Source organism: Linderina pennispora, assembly GCF_002104995.1.
Source record: "Linderina pennispora strain ATCC 12442 chromosome Unknown DL89scaffold_15, whole genome shotgun sequence".
NCBI lineage: Eukaryota > Fungi > Kickxellomycota > Kickxellomycetes > Kickxellales > Kickxellaceae > Linderina > Linderina pennispora.
This window is the reverse complement of record NW_024468263.1, coordinates 236,879-250,695: the sequence shown is the minus strand read 5'-3', so window position 1 is coordinate 250,695 and position 13,817 is coordinate 236,879. Positions and strand designations below refer to the sequence as shown.

General features: G+C 50.4%; 7 protein-coding genes across 7 annotated transcripts; 3 read left to right on the top strand and 4 right to left on the bottom strand.

The window, feature by feature from the left end:
• Nucleotides 1–24: 24 nt before the first annotated feature.
• DL89DRAFT_270074 (uncharacterized protein) lies at nt 25–297 on the bottom strand. The gene has a single exon (XM_040888552.1). The coding sequence runs from the start codon at nt 220–222 to the stop codon at nt 67–69; it is 156 nt and encodes a 51-aa protein (XP_040740524.1). The 5' UTR covers nt 223–297; the 3' UTR covers nt 25–66.
• Nucleotides 298–641: 344 nt separating this feature from the next.
• DL89DRAFT_260176 (uncharacterized protein) lies at nt 642–1,649 on the bottom strand (the record flags this gene model as incomplete). The annotated part of the gene is made up of 1 exon (XM_040885758.1): nt 642–1,649. One exon carries the CDS (start codon nt 1,647–1,649, stop codon nt 642–644), a length of 1,008 nt encoding a protein of 335 aa, XP_040740523.1.
• A 108-nt stretch (nt 1,650–1,757) lies between these two features.
• DL89DRAFT_270072 (uncharacterized protein) lies at nt 1,758–2,297 on the bottom strand. The gene has a single exon (XM_040888551.1). The coding sequence runs from the start codon at nt 2,022–2,024 to the stop codon at nt 1,770–1,772; it is 255 nt and encodes an 84-aa protein (XP_040740522.1). The 5' UTR covers nt 2,025–2,297; the 3' UTR covers nt 1,758–1,769.
• A 3,648-nt stretch (nt 2,298–5,945) lies between these two features.
• On the top strand, nt 5,946–6,892 carry DL89DRAFT_64622 (uncharacterized protein). The gene has a single exon (XM_040891932.1). The coding sequence runs from the start codon at nt 6,051–6,053 to the stop codon at nt 6,489–6,491; it is 441 nt and encodes a 146-aa protein (XP_040740521.1). The 5' UTR covers nt 5,946–6,050; the 3' UTR covers nt 6,492–6,892.
• Nucleotides 6,893–7,485: 593 nt separating this feature from the next.
• Nucleotides 7,486–10,586, top strand: DL89DRAFT_64618 (uncharacterized protein). The gene is made up of 3 exons (XM_040891931.1): nt 7,486–7,629; nt 7,766–7,819; nt 8,445–10,586. Exons 2-3 carry the CDS (start codon nt 7,805–7,807, stop codon nt 10,464–10,466), a joined length of 2,037 nt encoding a protein of 678 aa, XP_040740520.1. The 5' UTR covers nt 7,486–7,629; nt 7,766–7,804; the 3' UTR covers nt 10,467–10,586.
• A 951-nt stretch (nt 10,587–11,537) lies between these two features.
• DL89DRAFT_270053 (uncharacterized protein) lies at nt 11,538–12,498 on the bottom strand. Its single transcript, XM_040888550.1, has one exon. It carries the CDS (start codon nt 12,376–12,378, stop codon nt 11,731–11,733), a length of 648 nt encoding a protein of 215 aa, XP_040740519.1. The 5' UTR covers nt 12,379–12,498; the 3' UTR covers nt 11,538–11,730.
• Nucleotides 12,499–13,298: 800 nt separating this feature from the next.
• On the top strand, nt 13,299–13,817 carry DL89DRAFT_286252 (uncharacterized protein; the record flags this gene model as incomplete). Its single annotated transcript, XM_040889857.1, has 2 exons — nt 13,299–13,358; nt 13,404–13,817. The coding sequence occupies 2 exons, from the start codon at nt 13,299–13,301 to the stop codon at nt 13,809–13,811; spliced, it is 468 nt and encodes a 155-aa protein (XP_040740518.1). The 3' UTR covers nt 13,812–13,817.

Below are 13,817 nucleotides of genomic sequence, written 5' to 3'. Positions count from 1 at the left end.
CCTCTCACCATCAGTCTTACATGTCATTGTTTTGAGGCAAATGCAAACCAAGCAAGTCAAGATCTGCTAGTATATCGATGTATGAAAAAAGTAAACAGCATATGACGACCGAAACTGAAGGTCATTAATGCTGCGATACACGGGGCTGGGTGTGGACAAGTCCAGTAGCGCTATATCACCACTAGTCTGGAACTCAACGGCGAGAACCACAGGCATTTGCATTTCAGTGCCAGAAAATTTTTGATACTGCGCATTCTTACAAGGCTATCTTGGCCGATTCACTTAGTAGCAGCAGGCTTTAATATGATACTTCAAGTCTAATGACAATGATACATCATGTCAACCTTTAGAGAATCCAGTAGTTATGAGCTTTATGGAATGAAATAAACTGGAAATTTTCTGAGAAGAAAAAAGGGAGGATGGGGCCGTTCCGGCCCACAGTGTTTATACAGGTGGGGACTTGGATCTGCACATGGTGACGAAGGGCATGGGGTTGCCCGAATGTCAACACATCATAAAGCACTCACAGATATGAAAGCACTAAAGGCTAAACAAATATATTGCAGATGGAGATGAAGTCGCAACTACCAAATGTGATTTCCACTGAATAGCGGTCTGCTCAAGCTATCGCGATACTCGTCCTATACCGATTTGCCGATTTCTTCCTTATATTCATCAAGCATTTCACTGGCAGCTCTGATAGTGACCATCCTGAGGGAGGGCAGCTTCGCAATAGCGACGACCATCAGCGAATCGACAGTCCACGAGGTAATAAAATCAATCCGTCTCAGACTAGTACTGAGGATTGGGAGCTCCGTCAGCAGCCTGCTAACCTCGTTGTCCGACGTATTAAGATAGACTCCTTCATCGGATTGGATCCCGTCAACTCCAATCCTAATCAGCCCAGGGAAATGAGCCAGAACCTGCTGGAGTACGCTGAGGGTAAGCGTAGTTTGGCTGATAATTAGATGGCGAAGCTGCGGATTCGAGTGGTTTTGCGGGATGAAAGATTGGGGAGACTGACGGTAGCGCAATGAATGGCAGTAGGCTTCGATATATTCGGCATTTGGCGCGACTAAAAAAGGCAGATGTGCCGCCTCAATTACAGCGTCGATACCATAGAGCCCAATCGTTATGTCAGTTTTCCGAATACGGACACAAACGAGGTTAGGGAACACGCGGCCACGAAGCGATCTCACAATGGGTTTGGTGAGGTATATCGTAAGAGATGTTAGGTTATCGCTTGCGTCGTCAACAAAAAAACCAATGTCAAAGTCACAGTATGTGTTCAGAGAAAGGCTGGTCAGCGATGGAAACAGGTTAATATCAGGCAAGCTAAAACACCCCACCACATCCTGTCCTGTCTCGATGGATAGCCTGGTGAGTTTCGGATAGATGCAGTTGAATAGCGATTCCAGGTCCTCTGATATATCTCCGAGGGCTATCTCGTCATCGGCATCCGGTGTTAGACGAAGCACCAGCTCTTTGATAGTGTCCCTATTAGAATATGCGAGCTGACATGCGGAGATCTGATACATTTCAAGGTACATACGCTGAATCCCAGTACCAAATTCTCCCTGAATTTCGGTACCTTCATCTGCAAGCCCGCGGAATAGAAAGGTTCTCGGCATTGGGGCAATAATACCCATCAAGTTTTGGCATATGCCCCCATAGTCGGCCCACACGCCTGGATTAATAACGAACGAGCTGTCCTGTGCATTCGGAAACAGCTGGTGGATACGCTCAATGAAAGAGCCGACTTCTTCCGATTATTTTCCTTGGATAAAGACGTTGCTTCTGTTGAAATAGAGCACGAGCTCAGTCACATTTGGGAAGATCGCCGCAGAAAGAGCGCCAGCTTTCAGCATAGTGGTGGAGATGCCGTCAACAATATGGTCAAGCGACAGAAAGAGGTATACTGAGCGGACAAGTTGGCTGTGCCCAGCAGCGGCTGCCATAGAGAGCTCTGGGTAATCCATCTCTGGATAATAGCGGGTTTCATCCGATACAGGCATGAGAAGCATCTCAGCGCTTTGGTAGAAGTAAGGCAGCGCAGCAGTTCTCCATGAGCGGCAGACCTGCGCAATTGAGAGAAGCGACTTGGTGGTATCAACCACTCTTCTGTGATCCAACTTTTCCTACTCGTTCTTCAGCTTCTTGCCATACTCGATGCGGTCGAAAATAAGACCAAGAATGTCAGGCAAGGCGTTCTGTGCAGAAGGCAGCGTTGAGTCCATATCGACAACCAAGCGGTAGGTGAATATTGAGGTAGGTGAGGTTGATCTTTTTAAAAGTAGCGAAAATAAAATTTGTGTCCTTTGTGTGGAATCTGCTAGCCATGGCAGATCATGTACTTGTGATGGATATGGTTTGTTCAGATTGTGGACTTGCGCGCATTTTTCCCAAGACATGCTTATATCTTTACCTATATATAAGATTGTATAGTCCAAAAAGTGTCCGACCGTCCGCTAGAAATTATTTAATTGGTTAAAAAAAACTCTTAAGCTTCAACACGGGTTTGAGTGACTTGCTCTGTAAACTCCTTTTGATCTTGTGCGGCATCTGACCTCATCGGTGAAACCAGGGTGACAAGTTGTTATTGTAGTGGTCATAGGTCTCCACTGGATATCTCCATTGGTTCAGCACAAGAGCTGCTCTCATTGTCGGTCAGCCTGATAACTTCTATGGCGTCATCATGGTGGTCATCACCGGCTGCGCAACACTCTTAGGATATTTATTTATGAGCACCTATTGAATGAGGCCATATAGCTCTTCTAGCGGTCATGCAATATTTGTGGGTTTATTTTATAAATTAATTTGTCTTATGAACATGCGTAAGCGGTAGTATTTGGGTCACAATGGACCCAGTCTGTATAGACTGATTCAAGAGACTGTATCAGTGCTAAGAGCCCCAAGAACCATGCAAGCCAGATCATTATTAATAAAAAGTTCTTAATGCTATGCATCTGCAATACAGCAAAACTGAACAGCATCATTTCTCTTCTTACTTGCCTATTGAATTTCTCAAATGAATATTACCCGCAGCACTACTGTCATAAAGACATCACTTGGTGGTATTGGCTTCCGTGATTCTATGTTGCCCCGCCTAGAGCAATTTGTACACAGCGTCAATATCATCAAAGAGCATACATACATGCTTGCACGATGGATACTACTCCATCAGCTAGCTTACGATGATGCCTTTGACCCAGCAACATTTGTGAAAAAGGGTTTTTTTCGTTTTATTTATTTATTCATTTATCGCAACCTGAAGGCGAAGACTGTCATATCTGCCGAGGATTTCGTTAACCGGAAGGACAGGTCAGAACTGTCGAGCGCAGATTTCGGTGATGTAGTTAGATATCATATTTATGATTATCTATTACATAATGGCGATATCGAGCTACATGGCGTACGTGAAATGAATCAGGTAGCGACATACGTGGATACCGAGCTGATGACAGCATACAAGAACAACATTGTGTTGCACTATGGCACTTGCCTACAGCGGATTCTGGCCAAATTGATTGATATTCGCAGCCGCAAAAACACACTGCACAGTACAATGGGCAATGTGTCCAAGGCTGAGTTCAATAATGCATGTCAAGTGTGTATCTATACACCCGCACAGAAGCTCCGCCAGGCAGTTGCCTCTAGACACCCTGATCTCAGTGTGCTCACCCCACCGATGCTTGCAATCTACAACAAGCTGGCACCAGTCCTTAATGCCTATGGTGCCAAGTACAGATTCGCCAAAGACAGCCGATACTATGATGCCAAGGTAAATCCACTTAAGCATCTGCGTGCATACATTCGCCTATGCCAGCTTATCGAGAATGAGCAGCTTGGCAAGTCTCCTCCCCAATGCTTGCCTCTGCGGACATCATGGATCCCAGGCCATGTGCGTTTGGACAAGCAAATAATCAAGCAGGTGTTTATTTCGAAGACATGCGAGCAGGTTACACAGATCAACGCCGCAAAGAGGGCAGCAACAGAGGCAAGGAAAGCAGCAGAAAAGGGCAAAAAATTGGCCAAGAAGGCTGCACGCGAAGCAGCGAAGATGCCATCGGATGCAACAGAGGCCACTGCAGCAACTGCAGCAGTAGCGGCTGATTCACTTGCTGCTGCATCGGCAGCAGCAGCAGACACTGTTGCAGCACTTAACAATGCATATGCATCAGCACCCCCAGTCTGTGCACACGACCCGGTCCAAGGGATCACACAACCTGTGTGGGATGTGTGGGGCCGGGTCGCAGATCTAACATCAAAGCCATTTAAGGCGCATGGTGATAGAAAATTCCACGGAATGGCGACAACAGATGGTGTAACGATATGCATTCTGTTACAAGACAAGATATCCAAGGCTGATGGTGCAGTAGATGCTGATGGTGCAGGAGGCGATGCTGCGGGAGGCGATGCTGCGGGAGGCAATTCTGTGGGAGGCGATGCTACAGGCGATGCTACAGGCGATGTTGCAGGAGGTGATGCTGTGGGAGGCAGTACTATAGCTGACTGTCGCTATATCCACCAGATCCCACAGCCAGAGCTGCAGAATCTGAAAGGCCGCTGTGTATTCATCGATCCAGGTCGGGGCGATTTGCTATACATGATGCACGAAAATAGCAGCAATGGAAAAGAGGGTGAAAAAATGCTCTACCGCTACACACGGCAGCAGCGCAACAAGGAGCTCAAGCTGCGCCACTATGACAGGATTCGTTGGGATACAAAGGATCAAGTCCCAGAAGATGCTGTCCGCAGAGCAGAGGCAGAGCTTTCCAAGCACTGCTGCCGGACCCTTAGCCCAGCAAAATTCCGTGCCTACGTTGCTGCCCGTGCATCTGTGCGGTGTATCCTAGCACCGTTTTATGCCAGCACGATGACAGCGCGAAGGTTACCAGAGCAGCAACTCACTAAGTCAAACAAGCAGCACCAAAGGCGCTGGAAGGCCCATCCAGGTGTCAGTACCAGTCCCAAGGTGTACCCGCTTCACCGCAAGCTGCGCCTTGATTCATTCATGAACCAGGCCCGTGCAGACCACAGGCTTGCTGCGAAACTCCGGAGCAAGTTCGGTCCAGATCCAGTGCTGATCATGGGCAATTGGAGTGCGCCAATGGCCCGACACCATGCGCCGATTCGTGGCAAGGGGTGGCACGACAGGTTCAAGCACCATGGCTTTGAAGTCTATCTGATCGACGAATTCCGGACATCGTCGATGTGCCCGTTCTGCTGCGAAAAGTCGCTGCAGACATTCCGGCATGTTCCCAACCCGCGGCCCTACCAGAGATCGAAGAACCCAACTGTGAAGTGCCATGGCCTTCTCCGCTGTACAAGCGAGTCATGTAAGCGGGCCATGGCACAATACAGGCGAGCCTATTCGTCTCGGCTCTTGAACCGCGATCTCGCAGCAGTTCTAAACTTCAGACTCATTTTCCAGTCACTCTGTGGTTCAGGCAGTATTCCTGAACGGTTCCATCGCTTTACGGCCATTGCTGCTGATGCTTCTGGCACCACCCCTGCAACAAAGAGGTCGCGCAAGAGGCGTGCAGCAGCAGGCGGTTCTGTTGCCATCAGCAGCGAGCCAGCGCTGAAGCGCCTACGCAGAGCAGGCCATCAAGACAGGAGATGTCCATGATCGACATTGCACCAACAACCATCCGACACGTTCAAATGACCGGTTCGCCGTGATGCCCTTATCGACGTGTCAACCCATGCTGACTAGCAGCCGAGCTCGCATCGCGAGCAGAGTATTTCTAGTAAGACCTCAAGAGATGCCGATGGTATACATTGTCTATAAATGCTTGCCATTTAAGGTGTAGTTCTATAGCATCCAGAAAACAATCGCTGGCCTCAAGAAGCACTATCCCTCAATCCCGTTTATCGATTGCCAAGCGAGGGTTCTTCACTTCATTCTCACCTTTATTCATGTTTCAATGGTGATAGCTGCTCCACACTATTTGTTTGTCAATGGCTATCCCGCACTGGAGCAGTAATAGCCACATCTGACACATGTATTCATTACACTCCCACCCTAGCCTTGCTATATAAACGACATGGTATACCCAAAGGCATTTCTGCAGACAGCCAGCATCGTACCTTTTCTCATCTTCAACACTATGTGGTTTCGTACTGTAGCGCTATTCGCATTGTTTACTCAACTGACTGCTGCCACATGGTCGCTCCAGCAAAAGGTCCTGTTTTACACGCTTGGACAGCAGCTGGCCAAAGCCAACACTGGCACACCCAACGAGCGCACCATCTACATCAAGCTGGCCGAGTTCCTGGAAGACAAGGACACAGCAAAGGGCCTCAACAACGACTTTGCCGAGTACGATTACCGCGAGTCGCTGTACAAGGTGATGGAGGGGCTGAACACCAAGGCGCGCGCCGAGGCCATCAAAGATCCTAACGGCCAGGTCACAGTAGATTTCCTTCTCACCCGCCTCAGCCAGTCGTATGCGCATGCTGTCAACGCAATGATCTCCAGGCAATAGGTGCTCGGACTAGAAAGTACTGCGGGACAATGTGGCGAAATCTCCAAGCAGGTTCTATGTGTGAGCTCACCCAATAGTACATGCGCTAGCCCCAACACTGGCCAAAGTCCGCAGCTATTATTATCTGCTGTGCACTCGAATCCTCAGCAGTCGCCCTACAGCGCCTTGCACAGTCTATAGCAGTGTACCGCTTGGAGGGGTCGACTTGGGTCGCACAGGCGCAGCCTAAAAATATGTGAAACTAGCCGCGGTCGCTTGCTCATTGTGAACCCAAAAAGGCGAATCCCTTGCTGGTCAAAAGCGCTCGGAGCAACGCGGGACCTGGACCTTTTTTCTTTTCCCAATTTCAATTTCCTGTATACTTTTTAGCTTCTAATTTATAATATTTCTGCCCCTTAATTCCGGGAGACCCTTATTTTTTTAACTGGCTTCGAAATGCCCACAATACTTCCTGGCGACTACTTGCCGGGGATGGGCGGCGGGCGCGGTGCGGGCGGGGGAACGTCGCTGCCGCGAATATGGCTTCTGCGAGCCACGCTGTACATATCGGCGGTGTGCACTTGGTCGCTGTATATGATGGTGGAGCGCGCGGCTCGAAAGTGGAGCATATCTGTTCTGGACCCGGGATGGCGGTCGTCCAGCAGCACACAGCGTCATAAGCGGAGGTCATTGATATGGCTCCTGCTGGACGTGTACAACCAATTTGTTATATCGGCTATTGCAGAGTTTGGCCAGAAGAAGGTAAGGGCGGCATGCAGCATGTGTATAGATAGAAGGAAAGAGGCCAGAGCAAGCCCGCGCAGTAGCTGAGAGCTATTTCGCTAATATTTGCTGCCGATGTGTGGCGGAAGGCAGCTGGCCAGTGAATGATACCGAGGCTGGCTGCAGCACATTACCAGCTAGGCAATAAGTCTGGCAGGGCCGGTGGTGTTGGTAGAGCTAGTAACTGGTGCCTTGCCTGTCCTGCAACACCCCTCAGCTGTATTGGCTGGACTGGACAGCCGGCCGAGGGCTACTTGTTTTCCCTGCTCTTTCCTCGAAACAAGCGACCTTTTTTCCTGCGTGTTTGTCTCAATCCTAACGCCTTTTGTTCTTGTAGCTGCCGTGGCGCGATAGATTGTTAATACGTGGTCCACCGGTAGGTGTCATGCTTGTGCAACATGCAGGTCCTCATGGGCAATACCTGGCGACGCGTACACCATTAATTGCTAAATACGAAAAGCACATGCTTTGGTGTGCATGCGCATTTTCCGCCTTTTTCCGTCATGCTGTAGGAGCATGTTGTAATCGAGCTTCCAGCGGACATCATCGACATGCATTTTGAACAGGTAAGTCGCTGGCACGCCCAGACTGCTAACCATCTGCTTGCATGCTATATACTGGTTCTCAGCGTGACTGTAAGGGCTGTGTTCAGATGCTACTTTACCGGAGGGTAGAACATTTTGTTTCTGCGGTGGCGGGCAGGAGAGATAGTAAACGTAGCAGCAGCTTGTGTGAGACTAGTGTTTGTCTCATACGAACCAGTGATCCGTCTACTCTTGTCTCTCCCCCCGCACAGGCTGTCCAGACGAGAAGTAACTGTTTTATTGAAGTGGAGGTGTGGGCGCAATGTCCAAATTGACAGAAAACTTTCGCTGCGCTCCCCGCATTCCCCCTTTTCAGCGTGTTGGAAACTAGAGAGGAGGCCATTAACCCTTGGGCTGATAGCGTAGAGTCGTGGCCCTCCCTGCTTCTCCACACTAAGGAACGCTGCTGACTTTATATAAGCTATTTGCTGTCCAGAGGAGCATGCGGCTCGTTCTGACTTGCTGAAACGCACAGGCAAAACTCTATTTCTCCTCATTTTCATGCCTCCTCTGTGCCCGCTGCACATTTCTAATTGATACCCCTCCTTTTACATACCTTACTTGCACGGTATCTCAGAGCTCCCTTTATCCACCTTACACGATATAGTTTGACTACATTTCGCTTGACCTTGCGTGGCCACTCCTACCGGTTACGGCCATCAGCACACATAACAGCAGCACAACAAGCATTGCACCCGAAGCAACGAGCACAGGAACCACAGCACAGATGGGCACGGTAGAATCGGTAATGGCAGCAGACCATTATACTGCACTAGAGCAACATATGCAGAACATTGACAGCGCCGGCAGCGACAAAGCGGCCTCTTCAAGATCAACAATTCATGGACACCAGCACGGGCTGGGAGCGCGAGATCTGCTGCGCGGCTCATTGCTCCGGCGCAGCCCACCGCAGGCACTGTCAGCCCCCATGTCTGTGGAGTTCGACCTGAGCACTGATGATATGGATGACGGTGATTCGATAGTCATTGAGGACGACGATTTTGGGATGTCGCAGATGCTGGCGCGGTCACAGCTCGCTATCGAGCACAAGGCAGCCAGCAGCAGTGGCAGTGGTCGGATCCGGCTGTTTAAAAAATCGTCGTCATGCGCCAATCTACCATCCGCAGAAACCTATACCGCGCCTTTGGCGGTCGGCAGCGATGAGCTGCCGATGGCTAGCAAGTCTCTGCAGTCGCTAGACATCAACTATGCATCAGTAGTTGGAGCTGAGGAGATGACGGCGCTGGAAAGCGGGCTTGAGAAGACCGAGAACGAGACGGTGCTGCTGGCCCAGGGGAGCAACGCTGGCTTGTTTGATTTCCGGCACCGGTTTACGCGCCATCTATCGCGTGCACGTGGGCGAAAGGCCCAGAGCCAGAGCCAGCGTGGGAAGCACCGTGCGGGATCGAACCCCCCGCCTGTCGCAGAGAATAGTGCGGAGGCTGTTGAGCAGGCAACTACGGAGTCCATGGCTAATGATTTCAGCGAGAAGCTGGCGAATGGCAGTGCGTCGCTTTCTCCGTCGGCCGGCTTCCGGTTGCTGAGTCTCGAGGACCTGCACGAGCAGTACTCGGGGACGGCTTGCTCCAGCTCGTCGTCGCTGTCGTCGGGCTCGTCGTCGGGCTCATCTGGCAACAGTTTGCATGAGGCCTGGACGATGGGCGAGGACAGCAGCGGGCTGCTCTCTGAGTCGATCGACCGCATGTTTGGTGCCCGGATCGATGGCGCAGAGATGGACAGGGGCGAATTGCCACCATCAGGTTCTGGCCATTCGTCATCAAGCTCGACGATCTCGTCTGGGTCATCAGCGGTTACTCTGTCTGACTCTGGCTCTATGGGCGGTCACGAGCCATCGTCGCTGTGCGAAAAGCAGTCTGTAGAGATGAACCTACACAGTCTGCTCGATGCACTCGACTCGCCTGGATATTCAGAGGGCATGGGCAGTGCACCCCAGCACCATCATCAGCTGTACCACGGCGTTGATGACGACGTATTTGACTACGACGACCTGGTGTTCCTGGGCCAGCGGGTCTCGTCTGATAGCAACAGTAGCAGCGATGATGACGAGGGAATCGGGCGCGGATCCACAGTGAAGTGCGGCAAGTCGCAGCTGCAGACGGCTACGGCCAAAGTGCGGCGGTGGTGGCCCAAGCGCGTACTGCCGGTGCACAACATGCAATACATGCCAAAGCTTAGCCGCATGATGGGCGGATATGCATGTGAAGCGAAGTATGATGTGGACATGTACACCACTGCCAGCAGCCCTGAATCTGCCTGGGGCCATTGCGATGGAGGCATGCGCGATTGTAGCAACAGCAGCAAGAGTGCTGATTACTGGGATATCCTCAGTCGCTGCCCGATGCGGCCCACCTCGGCTCTGGCTCTGTCATCGCTAAAGGAGATGGCCGGCGGCCAGCAGCGCTATCGCAACGAGGACGACGCTAACAGCGACGAGGATGACCGGTTTGAGGATGTTGCTGGCACACTGCACGGCAGTCGGCACCAGTCTGCCGGCAGCCGCATGCAGCGTGCCAAGCCGAAACAGAAGCGTGTACTGTCCGAGCCCATGCAGTACATTCTGTACAATTCATACCTGCGCTACTACGGCGGCGACAAGGGCTGTGTTTAGATAGCACATTCAATTGATATTATCTCTGTACTAGAATTACTCTGCTCGCTATGCGAGCTTGGCTGCTAGTCAGCATGGGTTAACATGTCGATACAAACATCACGGCGAACCGGTCATTTGAACGTGTCGGATGGTTGTTGGTGCAATGTCGATCATGGACATTTCCCCACCTTGGTGGCCTGCTCAGCGCAGGCGCTTCAGCGCTGGTTCGCTGCTGCTGGTAGCAGAATCCCCTGCTGCTGCATGCCTCTTGCGCGGGTTCTTTGTAGCTGGAGTGGTGCCAGAAGCATCGGCAGCAATGGCCGTAGAACGACGGAACCGTTCAGGAATACTGCCTGAATCACAGAGTGACTGGAAAATGAGTCTGAAGTTTAGAGCTGCTGCGAGATCGCGGTTCAAGAGTCGAGACAAATAGGCCCGCCTGTATTATGCCATGGCCCGCTTACGTGACTCGCTTGTACAGCGGAGAAGGCCATGGCACTTCACAGTTGGGTTCTTCGATCTCTGGTAACCTTCGTGTTGTCATCGTGTTGGCATAAAACGGTGCTAGGATACACCGCACAGATGCACAGGCAGCAACGTAGGCACGGAATTTTGCTGGGCTAAGGGTCCGGCAGCAGTGCTTGGAAAGCTCCGCCTCTGCTCTGCGGACAGCATCTTCTGGGACTTGATCCTTTGTAGCCTGACGAATCCTATCATAGTGGCGCAGCTTGAGCTCCTTATTGCGCTGCTGCCGTGTGTAGCGGTAGAGCATTTTTCACCCTCTTTCCCATTGCTGCTATTTTCGTGCATCATGTACAGTAAATCGCCCCGACCTGGATCGATGAATACACAGCGGCCTTTCAGATTCTGCAGCTATGGCTGTGGGATCTGGTGGATATAGCGACAGTCAGCTGTAGCATCGCCTCCCGCAGCATCAGCATCTACTGCACCATCAGCCTTGGATACCTTGTCTTGCAACAAAATGCATATTGTTATACCATCTGTTGTTGCCATTCCGTGGAATCCTCTATCACAATGTTCCTTAAATCGCTTTGATGTTAAATCTGCGACCCAGCCCCACATGTTATGGACTATAAAATCATATATATGTAGAGAAAGATAAAGGAGTAAAGATTAAGCTACACATTTATTTCTAACCAACCTTCCAATGAAGCCACATGCTCGTGACAGGAACGTTATGCCATGCTCGACTTTGGAGCAAGGCAGCTAGATTTATGTTGGAATTTACAAACTGACACGCTGAGCAGCTGTTAATATTAATTTAGCTGTTGTCCACCATCTTCCCTTTCATCCTCCGGACGCTCCGCGAGCGACGGCGGGCTGCTGTCAACCCGAGCAACATGGAAGCAATGAACATCACTCCCCACAGGGCCAGGCAGACCAGTGTACTAGCTGACTCGGCCAGCATTAGCCGACAGGCATTCGTACCATGGCTGTTGAGCGAGAATGGCGCTTCGCTGCACTTGTAGTTCAAGAAGAGACCTGTATCCAATGGATACTTGAAGTCGTTACCGGCAGTTGCATCGAGCTTGTAGCGCACTTGGAACGCAAGAACAACCGACCAAGCGCCAACAAACAGCAAGGAGACGATAGCAGCGTAGAACTCGACTGACCGGCCACTGCGCTTGCGCTTGCGGTTTGTGAAGCTGTTACGCTGAATTGCTTTTTCGCCAAGTCCATCGGTGCGCCCGGTCAACGACTTGCTGCTAAAGTACAGGAGGGCTATGGATGCTGCAAATGATGCCGGGGATATCACCCACTTGTATATGTTCATCCAGCCGGATGTGTATGGCAGGTGCTTGCCAATGTATGCCCGGTTGCCGACCACCAGGCCGAATTCTGCCATTGATACAATCACCTGTAGTAGGATAAACACGAAGAGAATGATCGAGTAGCTGCGACGTGACATGTGGGTTTAATATGGCAAAAATAGGAAGCGAAATGTATGTGGAATGAAATTATACGAGAAGGGATGGGAGAAAGAAATGGAGCTTGGAGTGATTGAAGTGAGGACCGCGGCGAGCAGGGGGTTGTCTGTTGTCTATTTAAAGATAACAGACAGCTGACATGTCAACTATGCATGACACTGGGGTGGCAGCCTGCGTCTATCAAAGACCTGGCCCATGATGTAACGAGAAATGCTCTTGCTCTTGCTCTTGCTCTTGCACTTTACGTGAGCCAATCTATTTTTAGACAAGATATTTGATACTGGCTGCAGTTCACCAAGCGTCAAGCCTCGGTGAATGAGTATTTTTATAAATCCAAATATAGACTATGCAAGATGTGCATATCTGTGCATTGAGAGGTTGCTGATCAATCCGCGCACTTCAAATTGTGGTTTGGAAGGCTGGATAAGCTGGCAGACTCATTTAGCGCAGACTGCCAAGAAGCTGCCCACACATTGTACCCCTTAACCTGATATGTGTTGCAGGCACGAAGGTAATTCCACTCGGCTTGCTAGTCGTACATCACGACAGAGGAAAAAGGGAGACCTGTAAAGCAATATTAAACAATCGCACATCGCTTTGCGATCAAAAAAGCATGTGGTATAGGACGGATTCATTGCACGTTACTATCTATGCCATTAAAGGCGCTATGGAATTAGGCCATCAAAGGTATTGCTGACACCATCGAGACATGCAAAGAAGCAATATAAAAGGCCACTGCTCTACCTGAGGCATTGGTGTCTCTATCCATTTTGGTTTCCGCGACAACATGGGGTACTTTTACTAGCAGACATCATCAGCATCGACGGGCGACTCGTGAGTCGAATCGATGATGCAGCAATTTTATTTGGAAATACAGCCTTTGATCTCGTAATCCTGAACTATGGCTAAGATCTACTTATCTCGGTCAAGCCACATATCATCGTGGAACAAGAGCACGTCGGTATGTGCGATGGCCTGGGATATCTATCCACGAGCCACATGCTAGCATCTATCGGCCAGCTTTTGTGGTTTCTTCAGAATACATCACGTATATAGCCAATTCAGGGTCATTGGCAACGAAAGTGGGATACTGGCCGTGGTACATAACCAAGGGCATGATGAGAAAGTCGATTCAATTGCTGAACTGCCCAAGGTCATCCGCCAACTCAAGGTCGACAACACTGAATTCAATGCCGCAGTTGAGGGTGGATATCTTGCTAGACATGAAACAACGACACCTGGCTGCGACCTAAAGTTCCGTTTGGTCAATATACAAAGGGAGCTGTCCGTGTTCAAGTTCAGGACAGACGACCAGTATCTCCAATCCCAGCAAAAGATCCGTGGCCAAGGCATTGGTTCAACATGGACATGGAAGGCAATTTGGGCAATTGCTAGGCCCCCCCATATCACTTAACTCTCT

Coding starts and splice junctions, on each gene's coding strand:
- DL89DRAFT_270072 (XM_040888551.1), bottom strand. CDS start 2,024: ATGCTTCTCATGCCTGTATCGGATGAAACCCGCTATTATCCAGAGATG.
- DL89DRAFT_64622 (XM_040891932.1), top strand. CDS start 6,051: ATGGTATACCCAAAGGCATTTCTGCAGACAGCCAGCATCGTACCTTTT.
- DL89DRAFT_270053 (XM_040888550.1), bottom strand. CDS start 12,378: ATGTCACGTCGCAGCTACTCGATCATTCTCTTCGTGTTTATCCTACTA.
- DL89DRAFT_270074 (XM_040888552.1), bottom strand. CDS start 222: ATGCAAATGCCTGTGGTTCTCGCCGTTGAGTTCCAGACTAGTGGTGAT.